Source organism: Microtus pennsylvanicus, chromosome 11, assembly GCF_037038515.1.
Source record: "Microtus pennsylvanicus isolate mMicPen1 chromosome 11, mMicPen1.hap1, whole genome shotgun sequence".
Classification (NCBI taxonomy): Eukaryota; Metazoa; Chordata; class Mammalia; order Rodentia; family Cricetidae; genus Microtus; species Microtus pennsylvanicus.
The window spans coordinates 24,672,743-24,691,638 of record NC_134589.1 but is presented as its reverse complement, the minus strand read 5'-3'; the positions used below and the strand labels follow the sequence as shown (position 1 = coordinate 24,691,638).

Sequence of the window (18,896 nt, the reverse complement as noted above, 5' to 3'; positions counted from 1 at the left end):
GGAAGAGACAAGGATGGGACAGGGAAGTGAGGAAACAGGATCCCTGGACAGCAGCTGGGCTGCTTGAGAACTGGCCAGGGCGTCACTGTCACCTACCTGGACATGATGGAGGGTTAGGGTTGCTGCTGATGGTTTATTTAGATGTGAGATGCCCCTTCCTGCATCTCAGATGCATGATGTCACAGCACTACTGGGCTCCTTGCCTTAAACATTGCTAAAATGCAGACCAGGCTTGCACGGGCCCTCAGGCTGAGCTGTGACCTCCTCAGAGAACCCCTGGTGAGGGGTCCAAATATGACTTAGTAGGGTAGCACTTTCCAACAGCTCTCTTGGCACCCTGGTATCAAGCCCCTTAGTATGAAGCAAGCCCTTAACTGTTTTAGAAAGAACTGGGAGGGGGGGGATACAAAAAAACATAAAAAACCAAAACCTTAGTACTGATGAGGACGCTTAAGCAGAGAGAGGGTAGCAGCTACCTTGCCCCTTGATTCTGGAATTGTCTCTGGATCCCCCTGCTGCCTCGTGTCACTAAAAGGGACCACAAGAAGGGGTGGGGCCTTTGCCTCAGCCCAAATATCTCAGGAGAAAAAGCTGCGGTGGACGGCGGCGCTGCTTCCTGAATGGACACAGGAAAAACAGCAGCATCTCCCATCACAGGTGCCAGACAAAGGAATTGTGGCCAGACAGCCATTTGCTAAATCTGGAGCAGACTGTCTCTGTTAACCCTTCTGTGTCTCAGCGCTCTGAGCGGGTTGTTCTCTGTTGTGCCTCCTTTAAGAGTACCAGAGGCCGGCATCACTATGCTCAGAAGGGGAGCGGCCTTTCCTTGACTCTTGGTCTCAGGGATCAGCGTGGCAAAGGGTCAGCAACACCTCACCTGAGCCGCTGACAACACCCCTGACCTTCTTGCTCAACCCGAGGGTGAAGTTGCATAGGTCACAAGGGGAGCGGGCAGAGGACAGAGGGAAACAGACAACTGGCTGCAGGCCACAGGAAGCAACAACATGGCAGAGGCAGGCACCAAGCCAGAAAAAAAATCAGGAATTATGCCAGATGGCCAAAGGTTTGTGGGTCATGGAGAAATCAGGCCACAGAGGAGGGTGAAATCAGACTTCAGAACAGCCAACGTCATCTATGTATGATTCTGAAGTAAAGGGGATGCGCCTCCCATGCAAATCAGGCTGGGTCACCCCGGCCGCCACCCCCCACCACCTCTGCGCGCAGGGGCCCAGCCTCACTTGAGCTGCTGAGTAATGAGCTCCTCGTCATTGAGGTAGCGCAACCGCTCCTCCTCCACCAGGGTGCGCTGCCGCTGCAGCGGGTCCTCCTGCCGCCGCGCCGCCTCCGACACACGCATGCTCAACTCCGCCTCGGTGCGCTTCAGCAACGCGCGTACTGATTCCTGGTTCTGGAGCTGCAGGAGCAAGGATGTCCGCGTGGGCAAGAATGCACGCTGGACCGGGTCGAGGGAGGATGCATGTTGCTGGGGAAGGGTGGGCAGAGGGCAGCCCCGTGCAAGCAAAACTCCACAGAAGACTGGGTTGCTGGGTGAGCGGCTGCAAAGGCGTGGCAAAACAGACGCAGGGGTCAAGGACTGAGTTGGAGAGAACCTGTCCAGGAGATCCTGACCGAGGGTGATAGGGCTCATAGAGAGGGCAAAGTTATTATGGGTTTCGCCCAAGTTACAGCGGCGTGGCTGTGGCTGTGGCTGTGAGCAGCAGGGAAGGATGGGACAGCTGAGAACCTAGACCAAGATTACATTCTGGAGGGACAGGGGAACAAGATGAGAATTTATGTGGCCAAGGGGTAACACTAGGTAGGGCCTTGACGTCAGTGTGACTGTGCATTTATGTCCTCAAGTAGCCCTGAGTGGACAGGACCTGGGGTGAAGGACCCAAACTCCGTGGTTGATAGGGTCTGCCACTGTGGCTAAGCCTACAAGATAAAGGTCCCAGTTCCGAGCCCAAATGACGTGGGTGGGTGAGATCTTACCCGTGGCCCAGATGGCAGCTCTCTGCCTCCCCCCTTCAGCCTGTCTCTGCTCATTAGCCTCACCTGACAAGCCCTGAGCCCCTCTTGAGGAGCCGGCACAGTGATGCCAGGCTCCTGACAGGTGGGACCATCTGCCAGGCAGGGCAGGACAGCCACTCCAGGTTCAGGAAGAGAGAGCTGAGGGGATTTGGGGAATATGGATGCGGGGCCTGATGGAGCTGGGACAGCCTCAAGGGATGGTGAAGGGAGGAGGGGTGGCTAAGGCTCAGGGAGGGAGGAGACTGGGGGTCAATAAAGGGTCAGGGCTTGGTGAGAGGAGCAAGGTTTAATGACAGAAAGGGAAGAGGAGAAAGGGTCCGAAGAAAGACTACTGAACACGAAGGACTCCACTCCGCCAGAATTGGATGGTGAGGAAAAATGGGGCAGAGCTTGGGGAGAGGTAAGTGGGGGGGGGCGCGCTCGGTACCTGGAGCTTGCGCAACTGCTGAAGCTGGCCACGCAGGTCACTAGCGCTGTTCTGTAGGCCCCGCAAATGCAGCTGCATCTGCAGCCGGCTGACAGCAGTGGGCTGCCCTGCAGGGGTGCTGCTGGCCGAGGGTGGGGGAGGGCCCGACACTGGAGTGGCCCCGCTGCTCCGACTACCCGATCCGCACGCTGCCAAGAGGGACCAGAAGGATGAGTGATACGGAAAGAGGAACAAACGGTGAGGGGAAGAAGCCATCCTCTCCACTCACACCCCACACCCAGCCAGAGAGACACACGGTTATGACCGTCTACCCTGAGGTGGCAAGTCCTAGCAGGAGCCATGTGCCTGGGCAAAGATGATGACTCGTTTATCGGCAGAAAGCCCCATAATGTAGCTACTAGGAGAGCTGGCAGCCCAGCTTCAAGGTTAGGAAACTAATCCTAAAACTCTGAGAGGAAGAGAAGGGTCACTCACGTGCTGAGGGGGTGGCTGCTCCATTGGAGCCTTCAATCTTCTCACTGTGGCGGAAAGAAAAGAAAACGGTTGTGGGAGCTTGGGCTGGCCTCAGACCATCCAAGCTGAATGGGACCTTAAATGTCAGCTCAGCTCCCTGCTCTTAGGATAGAGCCACAGCGAAGGAAAGGGAGTCGCTTGGAGCCACACAGCAGACACAGGCAGAGCTGAGTCCTGAGCTTCTGATTTAGCTCACGGTGGCGGGGCTCATCGCTGCCTCAAGCCCCGGTCCTGATAGTGATATTGAGAGAGGGCCTCTCACCTTGGGGTCTCGGGCTCTGAGCCTCGCAGGAGGGCGCTCTGCACCAGCCCTGTGAGGCTAGCGATCTGCTTCTCCATGGCCTCCATGCGTTCCCTGGGGAGGAAGGTGGATCTGAGCAAGTGCTCCCATGAGTTTGTGGTCCCTCCTGCTCACCCCAGTCTAAGATTAGCAGCCAAAGGACAAACAGCTCATCTTTCCTTAGCTGCCACACAGAACAAGGACCCAAGTCAAGGCTCAAACTCCTAATTCTCCACTGACTCTCTACTACTGCTCCCACAAGGCACTCTGATGCAGGAGGATTGCTGCGAGTTTTAGTAGCCTGGGCTACATAGCAAGACCCTGTCTCAAGAACACAAAACATAAACACAAAATGCCCAACTCCTCCCTATCCCGAGCCTGCTCCAGCAGATTTCAGCGGGGTCCTTGCTGGACAGCTCTCACTGCTGTTGGGGCACTAAAAGGGCTGAATCAGCACCTTCCTTTTACCTCCGGGTAAAATGGGGAATGAATACAAAGTCGGGTCTCTGTTCCAGTCATCACTTGAGGCTTCACCCAACCATCCAGTGTCTTCCCTGCCACACTGAAGATACTCTGGCCCTCCCCTGTGACCTAAACCTGGAGAGAACCGGCCATCCTCTGCAGTGCCTCCTTCTATGTCCCCTCACCTGGTCTCTGTGTCCTTGGCTGGCACCGGCGGCCCGAATCCTACTAGAGAGCGCTCCCCAGGTCCAGGGAAAAGCTCGGAAGGTGGTGCTCCGGCCGTTGAGGCGCTCCCAGTGCTGCGGGCCTTGCCTCCGGGACTCTCGGCAAAGACCGACGAGGAGCCTGAGTCTTTGCGGAAGGACTGGCGCACGGGCGAGCCACGGCTGGGCGGCCCCGAGTAGGGGCTGTGCGGGGGCGGGGGTCCCCCAGAGGGTGCCGACACGTCGGCCAGCTTCTGCGGGGACGAAGGCGGCAGGCGGAAGCCGTAACCATCGCCGTAGAGAGGGCCGCCAGCGCCTGCCTTATACAGCGAGTCCTCCAGGTCGGACTGCAGGGCGGCGGCAGAGTAGGTGCTGAGCGAGCGCACCGAGCCCCTCTTGTACAAGCCACCTGCGCCCGGGTATGCGAACGGGTCCCCCGCCGCAGCGGCCAGGCTCAGGCGGCCCTCGTGCAGAAGCCCGTAGGGATCTGCATAGAGGCCCTCGCCCTTCACCAGCACCATGCCGCCCGCTTTGCCTGCCAGGTCCTCGTCCGGCTTCACGTCGCGCCGCTCCAGGATGGCGCTGGGGCTGGGGCTCACGCCCTGGCTGGTCGGGGCACCTCCCAGTCGCTCAGCCGCGTGGTGCACCGGACTGCCGGCATAAGAGGGCGGGCGGCCCCCAGCATAGGAAAGGCGTGAGCGCGAGGGTGAGCCCGACGGCAGGCCGGACGGCAGGCCTGACGGCAGACCGGATGGGAGCCCTGGAGGTGGCGAGCTAGATGCTAGGTGCGATGCTGGCGACAGGTTGTTGAGGCGGCGCGTGGGCGACGACTCCCGCGACGCGTACACCATCTCTCTCTGCGCAGAAAACAGCCCAAAAAGCCCACGGAGCTGGTCACAAAGAGGCCTTCCTTCCCCTTGTTTGAGGAGCCAGCACCTCACCTCTCCCCCAACCAGGCTTAGAAAACCCCCCCTGTCCTGTCTCCTTCTGCATCCTGGGCCCCTCAGTACTCCCAGCATAGGGGTAAGTAAACAAGCAGATGGAAAGACATCAGAAAAGCAACCCTCAGCCCATCATTGATGGGGACCAGGAAGGAGAAGAGAAAGGGAAGTGGCCGAAAGGGACTTACAGTATCTAAAGGCCCTTTAGAAAAATCTTGAGTGGACTGTGGGGAAGGTAGCAGGTGAGCAGATGGCACTTCCATAACCTCACAACTCACCCTGCCTCAGCCTCTAAGTTCCCATCTCCTAAACCGGCCTAGTTCTGCCTAGATTCCACCTGTGCAATCTCACCAGTGCCCTGTGTCTCCCAGACATACCCGCAGGTCCCCGTTAGTGAGGTGTGAGCCAGGAAAAGCAGCATACAGTGGCTCCTTCCTGTAGATCTTAATAATACTGCGGTCCTGGATATCCCTGTCAGGGAGAGAGGCAGTGGGTCACCGTGTGCTCCCCCTAGCTGTGCACAATGAGGAGACCAGCAGCAGCTACTTCAGGCAGACAAGAGGTTCCTGACATCCAGCCCTTCCCCTTTCCTAAGCCCGGTGCTCAGTGACTCCTTGATATGTCTGCCACCAGCAAGCAGGCATGAGTATGCCACACACACACACACACACACACACACACACACACACACACACACGGGAGGGGAGTCCGCTTCCATAGCTTCCTGCCAGTGGGAATCCACAAATCTGAATGATTTAACAGAGAGGGCGGGGCACTAGGATTTGGTGGGGGAGGCAAAGGATGAAGAGAGGGTGCCTAATGATCTAAGGAACGATCTAAGAGGTCCAGCACTCTTCAGAGAAGTGGGGAAGTCTACCCAACCCCTGGGGCCGCGCCCACCGGACGTCCTCCAGCTCGTAGAAGATGTTCCGAGCTTCGTCTTTGATGAGGATGGCGGTGTTGGGCGACTTAAGCATGCCCATGGTGAGCTTCTGCGGGAACATGTGCGCGATGAGTGCGTGTAGCGTGTCCAGACTGCTGACCTCATGCGTGATGTGTACGCGTCGGGTCTCCTCCCCGAATTGCAGGAACAGGACCCCTGCGAAGGAGAGGCCGCCCTCACGGTCACTGCCTCTGTCAGCCGGCTTCGCGCCAGGGGAGTGCGGTGAGCCCTCGGGAGCGGCGTCAGTCCCACAGCGGCAAGGTCTGAGGCCGGAGGCTGCCCCCGAGTGCAAGTGCACCCATGCGCTCCTCATTCCGCCGGTTTGCGGCCCACCACTCCAAAAACCCACCGGACCCCAGGCAGCTGGAGTCTGGACGTGGAAGGGGGCTGGGGGAAGGAGCTGGTGGAGCAGAAACTGAAAGAAAGTCGGGAAAGTTGGAGAGGCTGGCGAGAACGCCGGGATGAAAAAAAAAAGCCTAGTAGAAATAGAAAAGGGCTGGATAGAGAGGATGCTGACAGAATTTAAGGGCCAGCAGGGTATGCTAAGGTCAAGCAGAGAAGAAAGAGCTAGAACTTCGAGGAGGCGTCTGCTGCTAGAGGAGGGAGTGGCAGGAGATGGAGTAGCGAAGGGCGGGATAAGCCGGAGGGAGGAGCTGTGGCGGGACCTGAAGGCAAGCAGGCTGGGCAGTACCTGGTGAGCGCAGCTTGGTCTGGCTGGCAGAGCGGGAGAGAGGCAAGCTCTGTCGGAAGCGGTTCATCCTGCTGAAGCCCAGGGGCAGCTCGGCCTCGGACATGGTCTCCAGCGACTCAGCCGAGGCGTAGGACAGCTTGGCTGCCTGGTCTGCCAGCCCTGGCTGGGCTCCCTGAGTATGGCGCGAGCTGCGGGTCTGCAGGGGCGGGGCAGGGCGAGAGGCACCAAGCATGAGCCCCCACCCCCATCCCTTGCTCTGCCACAACCTCCATCTGGGCCACAGAGCTCCCCGGCCAGCCAGCAACACACACACATTCAGAGGTGGGTCTCCTGGGTTCTAGACTCGCTGGGCAGCTGCAGAAAGATCCCTCCACTCTCGAAGGTCTTGGCTTCCCTGGGACACCCGTAGGTAGGCAGTGGGCAAGAGACTCAGGCACCCTGGGATGCTATACAAGAAACCATCTGAGTTGGACCCATGGGCACGCCTGCTATTTTAAGCTTCCAATGAGCAACAACACGAATTTGTCACCGAGGTGAGCAGCAGAATTGTTGGGCAAATTGGAGCATTAGTTCCAGACGTTAATTAAACGGCGGGTGCGTGGGCGGTGGATTGTCTTCATGGAGTCCGGGAGGGGCTTGGGGGGGCAGGGAGAAAGCAAAGAGATTGAGGGACCCCAGGCTTTCTGCACTGGGAGGTGTCCATGCCAGGATTCTTGACTTAGAGGATTTTGTCCCTGGGGAGTCTCCCAAAGCCTTGAGTCAACTGAACCACAATTTAAAGTAAACACACAGTATACATGCAAAGCCAGGTGTGACACACAAGTGTACTGTGTGGGCTCCGCCCCTCCCTGGGATACGAACACTGTCACAGGCTGGTTGGCCTCCCCTAGCCATGAGTATTACAGCCCTTTCCCTGTGGCTACAGCTGAGGTGAGGAAGGGTGTCACAGAAAATCCCTAGGTTCAAGTCCCAGTTCCCCTCCCCCGAGATAAAGGCCTAGGAGGTGGAGTTCAGTGGGAAGGATGCCACGAGATGGGCCTGACTCCAATCTCCTGGAAGGTGGTGTCTCTCCTTATTTCAGTTGTCTTTCTAGAAATTACTTTTGGCTGTCACCCAGGGCCACAACCTCTGCCATTCAGCCCTAGTTCCCACACTAAACCCAGCTACTATATAGACGCTGGATGGTTTAAATCATTATTATTTTTCTGAGACAGACTCTCAGTACGTAGCCCTGGCTACCTAGAGCTGGTTAAGTAGACAAGGCCTGCTTGGGAGATCTCAGACTTCAGAGCCTAGGCTTCGATTCTAGGCTGGCCAACAGTGAGAGCCCCTCCCACCTTCGTCCCCAGAGAAACCACTGCAGCGGCAACCTATTCAGAAGTCAGGGAGTCTGAACCAAGCCGGTGGGCATGGGGTTGCCAGGCAACTGAAAGGTCAGTGGTTGCCAGACTGGGGTCGATGAGAAGCTTCAGAATGCAGCAGCTGGCAGAGATGAAGAATAGGAGTGGCCACTGGGTCAGAGTGGGGTCACAAATGAGATGTCTGGAAAAGGATGAAGTGGACAGCGCGGAGAGGACAGGATCCTGGGGATGGCTGGCCACAAACATAGGAACTCTAGGGGAAAAAAGATAGCCACACCCCTTCCTCTGCCTGCTCCTGCCTCCACTCTAGCACCATGGGCACCTTTCCATTCTTTCTACCTTTAAAGAAAACCCTAGGCCGGGCAGTGGTGGCACTCAGGAGGCAGAGGCAAGTGGATCTCTGTGAGTTCGAGGCCAGCCTGGTCTACAGAGTGAGTTCCAGGACAGCCAAGGCTGTTACACAAAGAAACTTGGGGGGAAGGATCTCTAAGAAGAAGAAAAGTCTATTAACACTTCTTTCTGCTCCCTGGACCAAAGCAGAGAAAATGAAACATCTAGAAGCCACTAGCAGGCATGTCCAATTTTTGACATGCTGTCTACCAAATTCACAGTTAGGAACTGAACAAAAGTTACAAAAAAAATCACAAAATAAATCTTATGTTTTAAGTAAGCTCATGAGCTTGTGTTTGATCACACTGACAGTCACATATGAGCTGCTGGTCACAGTTTAGATGTTCTGACTAAGGGAGATGGCAAGAGAAGGAAACAGGAATTCAAAGAGAACTCGAATACAGGATGGGGCTGCCGAGGGAGGCAGTGAACTCAGCGATTGTGCCTGTTCCACCGAAGAAGCTAATGAAGCCTTGCCAGACAGGAGGCAGGGCGAGGACAGTCACACCGAGATCTTGGGGCTCCCAGCAGCTCTCCACAGACTTGGGCAGGAGCACCTGGGAGCTTTCACCAAACTCTTTCCAGGATTCACAGTGGAAACCCAGGGCTCACGACGGCCTATGATAGCCCAAGGCGACTGTAGCATCCAGAGGCTGGAATCCAGTCAGCATCCACCACTCCAATGCTGATGAAGTCAGCTACCAGGGAAAACTTGCTAACTGGACAAACTGCCTCGGACACGCATTCTTCGCATCTCTCCAATCTTTCAGCAATCCCGAGTCAGCCCTGATGGTACATGCCTGTAATCCAGCACTTTAGGAGGCTGAGGCAAGAGAATCACAAATTCAAGGCCTGCCTGAGCTACATAGGTAGCCTGGACAACTTAGTGACACCCTGTCTCAAAATAAAAGGTAAAAAAAGGGTTAGGGTACTGGGTATGGCGGCGCACACCTTTAAATATAGCACTCAGGAGGCAGAGGCAGGTGGTGCTTTGTGAGTTTGAGGCCAGCCTGGCCTACACAGCCTGTTCCAGGCCAGTCAGCGAGACTTGGTCTCAAGAGGAAGCAAGACAAACAAAAACAATACCCCCCAAAGAGTTGCATGCTCAAGGGCCTGGGTTTAATCCCCACTAGTAGAGTGGGGGAACCCCTCTATGATGAAGACAGTGTTCACTCTCCAAAGGAGAAAGCACGGCCCAGAAGACTGTAAGTTCCTGCTGGGTCAGTAAGCTAACTAACAGCAAGCTAGAATCCACCACCAGGCCAGACCCTCAGGCCCATGCATTAACCCTCCCCTTTCTCCTGCCCCTGACAGGCAGATACAGGATCCCATAATACTGATTCAAAGGCTTTTAGAAAAAAAAAAAAGAAGTTTGCACACCGGCCACCTGGTGAATCTGGGTTACAGCTACCCTGATACCCTTTCCTAAGGTCTGAGGCTCCAGGGACTGCAGATCCTACACAATAAACCACAGCAGAACTTCCCTCATCCAGCCCTGGGTATGGGGGTCAAGGAAGAAGGAGGGAGTGCCTGAGGGTGCTCCCCCAGGGGCACCATGGTATCCTGGGAGTGGGGAGAAAGTACTCTAGTTCTCTAAAATAAAATTGTTCAGAGGAGGTGAGAAGGCACCCATCCCCCAGGCCTTGCCCCTAAGATGAACAAAGTTAAGGGTATAGGGCAAGTGTGTTGCCTTGTCCTGATATGATGGGGAGTAAAAACAGGCAGGCATGAGGCCTTCCTTTGAGGAACAAGGTGAGTTTAGGGTCCAGGGCCCACTATGACTCGGGAACCCTTCTCCTCCTAAAACACCCCTAGCGGGCTGGGAGAGCTGAGAACTTGAGCATCTCCCGCCCAAACCTCCAGCAGAGATGGCAAAACTCCCACTCTGGATCCACAAGCCCCCGGCAGACAAACTCAGACTCTTCCCCCAAGCAGCAGCCATAGCCGGCAGCCCCAGGCCCACCGCCCACAGAGGAGGGGGCCCCTGCAGATGCACACCCCAGAGCAAAGCATTGTGCAAGGCAGAGGTGGGGAGGGGAGGACAGGACATGCAGTTGTCACAGAAGCAGAAGCATCGCGCACTGACCTTGAAACTCCAGTAGTTTGGTTGCTGATGGGAATAAGAGAAGAGATGGTTACGAGGGGGCTGTCAGGGAAGTGGAACAGGACAGGACAGAGACTCTCAGTACACAATCCTGGGTCATGGGCCTCCACCCTCTGGGGAGCAGACAGTAGGCAATGCCTGTGCCTCTCAATTATCTCACGAGGCTAGAACATTCTGGTTCACCAAGGAGGGGCAGGTTCCAGGTCTGCTGGCAGGGGAGCAGGATAGAACGTTCCCGATGTTTCAAGTGTCTTTCTAGCCATAGTAATCGACCTCGGAGAGAGCTGCAGGTAAGGGAAAGCGCGGATGGCTATGAGATGGTCAAAGATTTCAGGGACGGCAGTGACCAGTCTGGGCTGTGGGACCAGAGAGAGGCCAGGTCAAATGTCCCAGAAAAGATGGCATTCCAGCGTGGTCGGGAAAGTGAAGAGCTAGAGATGGGAGAAAGGTGTGCTGAGCAGACCTACACAGGCCTAAGTAGGTGCCCTGGAGCAGGCAGGAGGGCTGGGAAGACGCAGATGAGGCTAGACACTGAGCAGTCTTCAATGGCATTACAGCTACAGATCAAAGTACAGGAAACCTAGGAATGAAATCGCGAAAAGGGAATGGGACCCCAGTAGGGCTAAGGGCAGAGAGGAGATGGTGGTGGCTGGGACCAAGGCCAGGGTAGGCAGGCCTGTGTGCCAGGATGTGCAAGGATTGTGGAGAAAAGTGGACCACTGCCAGGGGCTTCTGGCACTAGGCAGTGGATGGAAGCCTGGGCAGCACTTGGAGCTACAGAAACAGTGGAAAAGAATTGTAAGGGGGCCCCAAGGCTCCTCCTCACTCGCAGTAACCCTGGGTTGCCCTGCCCTCCCTAGAGACCAGAAGGTCCTTCCAGATGGTTACCAACAAGGAAAGGACAGCCCTGAGGGCGGGCTGGTTCTTGGCAAAGCTGAGGGTACCCTGCTGACCGGTGCCAGCCTCAGCAGGAGGACAGAGGCAGCAGATGGCCTGGTCCCAGGGTGCTTGGCACACGCAGACAAGATTCCCCAGGCCTCAGAGCCAATGGCAGAGGAGGGTTCCTGCTGGGAAGACACCATGCTGTGGTGCCCTGTGCCCCCTAGATGTGTTGGGGGCATAAGGGCTGAGACGGGGCTAAGGACGGCTACTGCTGGGTACATATTTTATAGTGACAGCTCTTTGGGGGGGTGATGCCAGCCTGGATCTGGAATAAAGTTCATCGGCTGCCACCCTACACAATCCCGATCCACAATCCACAATCCTGCCTGGTCCACAATCCTGATCTCTCTCCCAAATTACTGCCTGCAAAAGATGAAAAGTAGCCACATTTCAGGCAAGGAAAGGGGATCACCAAGGTTGTATGGACACAGGGCACCCCTGAGGTGGCAAGGGATGGGGCATGGTTTAAAGACTTGAGCCACAGCTTCTGCGACCTTGGCTAGAAAGGGAAGCATGGAGAGAGGACTCGTAGACGTCAGAGGTAGGCTGAGGACTTGGAAAGGTTTGTGCTGAAAGTCATGTCTGCAGACCAGCAATGACAGACGGCTCTGCAGAGAAAGCCTCACGCTTGGTACCCACCCCACAGTGGGCACTCAGCATCCACAGCTCCCTGTAACATGCACGTTGTTCCTGCGGTGAGCTGGTAGACTCAGACACATCCTTGGGTAGACAAGGATGTCACAAACACACCCAGAACAACAAACACGCCCACTAAGGTGTACAGCATTAGGGGAAGCCATGAGAAATGGCCCCCAGGAACAAAGAGTAACTCGAAGACATCCACACAGAGACCATCCAATTCAGATCCATATGTTCTCCCAAGGACCCCAGCTAGCACTGTGCTCAGTCAAAGACATGAAGGGTGGTAAGACCAATCACACCCCCCTCAGCACGCCACAGAGCCACAGAGGCAAGGACACCCATTCACACAAATACACAAACACTAGCAACAGAAATATACACAAAATAGTCCACAAGGGTCAGCAAGATGGCTCAGTGAGTGAAGGTGCTTGCTGCCAAGTCTGAAGATCTGAGTTTGATACCCGGAGTCCACGTGGTGGAATGAGAAAACCAACTCCCCCATGCTGTCCTCTGACTTCCAGACACACATACCATAGTAAGTGCATGTCCCCAACACACGCACGCTAAATAAATGTAATTTTTAAAAATCAGAGCAATGTATGAAACACACAGAACTCAGAGAAAATGTTCTTTCTCTGCTCCCCTCTACCTGCTGGGTCAGGACATTTGTGGCACCTTTAGCCAGTTTCCAATAGCTAGGATGGCACTATCATCGATTGTCGGGGAGTTTCCTGAACCAAGAGTGATAAAAGCTGTCCCATCCCTAATTCTGTCACCAATCTCAGCACAAGGAACTCAGGGTACCTGGTGCAGATGACTGAGACCCACTTGATGGATAGGCAAGACCTGGCTATACCCGCACTGGCCAGGCCTCACTGTGGGCTCCAAGCCTGTACAGACCCATCAGGCAGGACCTGAAAGGCTTGGGAGATAACAGGGTGGTGGTATCAGTGTCTGGGAAAGATCATCCTAGCTCTGGGAAGGGCACGGATGGGAGAGAAGCTATGCTTGTGTTTGGGGGCCGTGCAGGGGGACACTGTCATCTGGCCCTCTAACTTGCAGCTCTGAGTGTCATAGCCTTCTAAAGCAAGTCCTGCCTCCTTCCTTGGTCCTCTCTTCAAATGCAGAAAAGGGATCCTTTAAGCTGGCCCAGCAGGACCCAGGTACATGGTCTCCCAGCAACTCTCTGTCCTGGGAGAGGAAAATTGCAGTGGGAAGAAGCCCCTGGGGAGATGGGCCATCATCCACACTTGCTTCCAGGCATTAACCCATGGGACCGTCCCTGATGACAGAGTGCAGAGGCTCCTCTGTTGTGCAAGAGGGACACCCGGGTCCCTTCCCTGACCTCTTCCTAGTTGTAGATTCCTCAGCTGGTGTCCAACACGGTACCTGGTAGGGTAGCAATGCCCTCAACAAATCTGTAATGATGAATAACTGCCAATCAAACAAACCAAGCAAGGCCAGCAGGGAGCAGGTAGTTCTAAAGACTAGGCTTGGTCCCGCTCCCTCCAATCCTGGCCCTGGCTGCTCTGAGCCTTTTTCCTGAGAATGACAGGGGTCTAAAAAAAACCCTGAAAGAGCATGGCGGTGCAGGCCTTTAATCCCAGCACAGAGGCAGGTGGATCTCTGGGAGTTAGAGGCCAGCCTAGTCTACCTGGAGAGCTCCAAGGCAGCCAGAGCTACATATTAATAGAGAGACCCTGCCTCAAAATAAATAAATAAATATTAAAAGGCAGGGACAGCAGGGACCCGGGGTCCCTCTTCTCTTCACTCAATAAAAACCTCACCAAAGCCAACACATCTCTAAGTACAGGGAGAACAGCTTTCCCAGAACTCAGTGAGCTGAGCAGGAGAGCTACTAGCAGGACCTGCTGCTGGTGGTGAGGGCTTGCGGGAGCTGGGGCAAAAACAGAAGTCAACCATCCCTCAGGACCAAGCTTTCAGTCATGGGGAACTTCCCCCAGGGAGCCCAGAAGTGGAGGAAACAGCTTTTTCCCTCTAGAGCTGAGGAGTTAACCCGGCACTCTTCACCTCTCCGGTACTTAGTCTTGGTTTCTTCCCCTAGCGGGCCCTCCTCCTCCTCCCACTCCAGCCAACCCTGGAGGGGCGAGAGATCCCGTTGGGACCTTACCTCAGTTTCTTTCCCTTCCCCTGGGCAGGCGTCCTGGGGTAGGGCAGGTGTCCGCATGACTCCTCCTTGACCTCAGGCCCCAAGGGAGCATCTTCCAGAGGGGAAGGCAACCCACGACTCGCACACCCTTCCTTAATCTCCAGACTGGCGCACACACCCACCTCTCAACTCCTGTGAACCCAAGTCCACGGAGACGCCAGCTCCCAGCCTAGGGCTACGCCACCGGCCACGGTGGCTGCCAGCCTTCAACCGCCAAGCCGCACACGGCCCTCCCCTAGGGGTTTGCAGCGATACTAGCGGCTCAGAGCCCTGCGGAGGCTGAGTGCGCGAGGAGGGGGTGCGTTGCGAGAGCCGCACGGCGCCCTGGGCCGGGGCGCACCCGGGGAAGGTCATGACTTTCCGCGATTGGGGGAGGGGGCGCCTGCCGCATTTGGGGGCGGGGGGCCGACCCACGTGGAAGGCACCTGCTGCGGTGGGGAAAGGGAGGGGGCGTTTCTCCGAGATCGGGAACCCGCTGCAGCCGCACTCCCCGCACCCCTAGACCAGTTCTCCAAATCGTGGATCGGGACTCGATCTCCAGGTCCCCGCCCCCTCTCCCACCGAACCCTACGCGGCTACTGAGTCCCCACCGCCGCTCACCCTTACCTGCGGCTACAGGTGCACGCGCGGAGCCTGGTCCCGCGTCGGGCGGGGGAGGGAGAACCGCCCGCTACTCCCACCCGCGCAGGCTCTCCCCTCCCCCGGCCGCCTCTGCAGCCGCCGCCGGTGCCCTTTGCTGCAGTGGGAGAGCTGCAGCCACCGAACGGGCCCGGGCCCCGGTCGCCCCGGTAACCGAGACTCCACCTGGCGCCGCGCGTTGCGCTGCCGTGCGCATCCCCCCTCGGCCCCCTCCCGCGGCGCGGCCCCGCCGGCGCAGCCACGCCGAAGAGAAGAGGCTGGTGGCTACGTCGCCGCGGTCACCCGATACGCCGGCCCGCCGCCCGGGACTCGGGTTGCAGCAGGAGGGAGGGAGGTTAGACAGCCTAGTGAAAGAGCGGGAGGGGGGAGGGGAGGGGCTGTGGCTTGGTCTAACCTTTGGTCCCTTCCCAGGATCCTCTTCACTGTACCCATCCCCAAAGGTCTTAGTTACCCCCACCTTCCGGGCCCTTAGCCTCCTCTCTGCCGCCGCCCTTTTGCCCCTTTAATCCTTCCATGACTTAATTCCCGACTGAATCGGGGAGGCCTAAGATGCCTACGCTTCCTTTTTGGCCTCTGATCCTGCCTTGCTGTGTGTGATTCTGGTCCTTTGCTGGGTGTCTCTGTGCTTTACAAAAAAATGAAGCTCAGACTTCTCCCTGGTGGGGAGGAATGTGATGAGCTCTATCCAAAGATGACAAGACGCTGTGCGTATTGTGGAGCCCTAGGACGAAGGTCCCCTACAAACTCTCCTTTCTTCCCTCGGAGCAGAATTCCAGACAGGCAGACAGACCTGAACTTCACCACGGGGCACAACTCAGCCCACTCTAATCCAGCCTCGTTCCTGCCGTCCACCTTATCCCTATCCCACACTCGACCTAAGGGACCTGAGGCACCAAGGACCTGCCTGTCCGTCCTGTGCCTGTCTGCAGTCCATCACCGTGATTGTCCCAACCTCTGTCTGTGGTCTCCCCCACACACTGCCACTCGGCACACCTCTCTATCACCTATCATCATCCAACCTTGATAACAGGTACGCCCCCCGCTCCCTTGTTCCCCAAATGCAGACAAAATGAGGCTTAGAGCTGGGAAGGAAGTGGCTCCATACCCTGAGAATGATGTCCAGTGTGCTGAGCTGTTACTAAACACGTTCCTTCAGTCCAGGTGCCCCAGCTCTAGATTCTCATGGCATCCTTGTCTGTCACAATACCCTTTCATTTCATCTTCCTTGGGAAAGCCAAGCTTTGGCCCACTCTGGTGCATGAAGAACCAGACCTCTTCCATCCAACGACCTGGCAGAAGACTATACTTTCAGGGATCATTTCTATAGTTCGTTACTAGAGAAGTTTCTCTGACTGTGTAGAGCACCCAACGACCTGGCAGCTCCTGCCCTCCTCCTACCTACACCATAACCAGCAAGTCCAAAATCCCTGGCTCCAGGTACGGCTTGGACTCCTGATCCCTGCCCCCACGTCTGTTATTTCTCCCCCTGGCAATGCCCAGGCCTGAGCTGGGAGCATATGCTAAAATCTATCCTCCTATCAGGGAAAATGAGGCTCGGTGAGGAATGGGGAAACAGGCTCAGAAGCAATGGCTAGACCCCTAGTTTTTTTAAAAATTATATGAAGGGTGAGAGAAAGACACCACACAGAACTTCCTGGTGGTCAGAAGGGGGGGCAGGCTCTACTCGGAACAGAAGAGTCGGGCACAGAAAGGGCAATAAGATGAGAATAATAAGAGGTTCCTAAAAGCCCAAGAACAAGAGTAGGTCCTCTTGTTTAAAGGAGAGAAACAACTGTTTGTTTGTTTTTAAAGCATAACTATCCCTCAAAAGGGATAGGTTTGAGGAGGCAATGGTAAGAAATCAGTCAGGGGAGATGCGAATACGGGGCATGGAAGTTTCCTGATAATGGAGGGTTCATACATAGAAGGGGTGCGAAATAAAAATTATCAATGTCCCCCCCTACAAAAAAAAGGGTCTCCCCAAAGCCAAGCTCCGCCATGGATTTTGGAGGGAGATGGCTGGCTCACCTGGGCAGGCTGGCCAGCCCCGGAGGGGGTGGAATCGCCGTGGAGGTGGGAACAGAGGGAGCTGAGGAGGCACACAGGGTCCACGGTCCAGCCGCCGACCTGTGTGTGTGAAGCAAGGGGACACCCCATTAGGGGGAGCGGGCAGGAGCCGCTGGGGTGGGACAGTATGGGATGGATGCTCCCAGGGCAAGCCCTGGCACAGGGAAGAGGGCCAGAGTCATGGAGGTGGACTCTTCACAGCAGCTGGTACTCTATCAAGGGCCCCAAGTTTATCTGCATGTCTGTCTGTCTTTCCTCTGACAGAACAGGCTTTCGCCACTTGATAGAATCCTGATTTCCAATTCCCAAAGCCTCCCTGCACAATCCTTGAACATCTGCCTTCTCTCCTTCCCAAGGAGGTCATCTCGGACCTCACAATGATGGGATCAGTGGACAGGAGTGACCTCACTCCTGTTGTCTGTGCCATCTCTGGACCCCAGGCCACCAGACTTGACTCCTCTGAGACTGTTTCCTCCTGCCTCTGGTCCTCTGGCTCCTGACACTTCTCTCCAAAGGTTCGCCCAGCTCCACACCATTGCTGTACCATGCTATGGTACTTTGTTCAATTGAAAGGGCCTTGGGTCCTGCCACTGAGCCTCTAAGGGGGCAGATGAGGGCAGGACAGATGAAAGGCATGAACCTGAACATGACTGAGCTTCCATTCACTCCAGAAGTATTTGCTAATTACTTGCTGAGTGTTCACCAGCCTCCACCTACCAATGCACATGAATGTTCCATGCCAGACTCGGTACCTCTTGAAGCTTTTCCTGCTACACCTCCCAGAAAGGTGTGTAACTAGGGTGCCCAGTTCCTCACCATGCCTGGGCTCCAAACCATTGAAAATGGACGCTATTTCTTCTTACCTCTGCCCAGACCCACCAAGACTTCTGAAGCATTGGCACCGTTTGTCCCACAGCCCATCTCTGACCATCGTATACTGCGTTAATGCCCTTTCATGCCCCACTCCCATTTCTGTCTCCGTCTTGACTGCTCTCAGGTCTCCTGAAGCCGGTGCTTTGGAGTACAGAAATGTATGTAAGGGATCCAGCTGGCATCCTAGGAAGCTCCCTCCCAACTTCCCACCCCACCCCTATGATTCTCACTCATTTCTGTTTCTTTCCCAGAGACCGACATCTATTTCCCTGTCAGTCAAGAGTTCAATTTCAGTTTTTTGAGACAGGGTTTCATGTAGCCCAGGCTGGTAGCTGAGGATGGCCTTGAACTTGATTATCTTGCCTCCCCATCTAGAATGATGGGATTACAGGCACGCAGCAACCAAGACAGACAGTTTGTGCAGTGCTGGGAATCAAACCCACAGCCTCCTGCTACCAGGCTGGCCCTTAGCTGTGTTCTTTTCTGTCATTCCCTTATGGCTCCAGACAACCAACAACCCTTACCTAGTCGCCCCTGCCCCTCTGTCCAAACTCCCCTTTCCTTTACTTCCTCCTTCCCTGCTCAAGCCTCCCGACCCCCAGAGTCAATAACTGTACATAACAAATATAACTCTCCTGTAATCTGCTGGCCCACCCCACTCTGGTACCACATGTCCCCCTGAACCCACCCCTAGTCTTCTGTACCACCCAGAAGGACTTATGCTCCAAATCGACTCAGGTTCATGTGCTTCTCCAGCACCCTGCAGATATAGCATTCTCTACCTCTCTTCAAACCCTTAGCTTTGCTAGGCTTCACACAGGTGCCGCCTCCTCCAGGTTGCCTTCCCATAAGGCCTTGAAACTGACATCCCTCATCCTAAGCCCCCTCCCAACTGACCAGGATCCTCACACAATGTTTTATCTTCTCTTTCCCCCAGCTAAGGGGGTCAGGGCCCTACATGAGTCTAAAACCCCTCCTGATCCTCACCAACCTGAATCCTGCTCCCAGGGGGACTCTGGAGTCTAGAAAATGCAAAAGCCAGACTGAACTAGACAGAATGTATGGGGGACAAGCAAGGTCCCCAAAACATGACAGTGTGCCCTTGATCTCTGTGATAAGGGGGCATGTCCCTCCTCTGATCCCTAGTCACACTGAGTAGCACCTGAAAAAGGAACTGTGGCCCAACACTCCTCAGTGTGACTGAAGGACACTGGTGA

General features: G+C 55.7%; 1 protein-coding gene and 1 pseudogene across 15 annotated transcripts in view; one reads left to right on the top strand and one right to left on the bottom strand.

Annotated features, from left to right (window-relative positions):
- Srcin1 (SRC kinase signaling inhibitor 1) overlaps positions 1–18,896 on the bottom strand; it is a 64,355-nt gene that overhangs the window by 22,346 nt on the left and 23,113 nt on the right. For 11 of the 15 annotated variants that reach the window (XR_012912295.1, XM_075990899.1, XM_075990900.1 and 8 more), the window contains 10 exons: positions 16,768–16,866; positions 10,329–10,352; positions 6,492–6,687; positions 5,758–5,956; positions 5,235–5,328; positions 3,899–4,773; positions 3,234–3,326; positions 2,933–2,976; positions 2,459–2,646; positions 1,239–1,414 (listed from right to left, as the gene is read on the bottom strand). Coding sequence is in view for 14 of the 15 variants with exons in the window: in XM_075990899.1 (XP_075847014.1) it covers positions 1,239–1,414; positions 2,459–2,646; positions 2,933–2,976; positions 3,234–3,326; positions 3,899–4,773; positions 5,235–5,328; positions 5,758–5,956; positions 6,492–6,687; positions 10,329–10,352; positions 16,768–16,866 (1,988 nt within the window). In the remaining variant the exon portion in view is untranslated. Of the gene's footprint in view, positions 1–1,238; positions 1,415–2,458; positions 2,647–2,932; positions 2,977–3,233; positions 3,327–3,898; positions 4,774–5,234; positions 5,329–5,757; positions 5,957–6,491; positions 6,688–10,328; positions 10,353–14,706; positions 14,964–16,767; positions 16,867–18,896 lie in introns of those variants that run through there. The other 4 variants (XM_075990908.1, XM_075990906.1, XM_075990897.1 and 1 more) reach the window with 2 other exon arrangements.
- Positions 16,036–16,116, top strand: LOC142832106 (small nucleolar RNA U3; annotated as a pseudogene).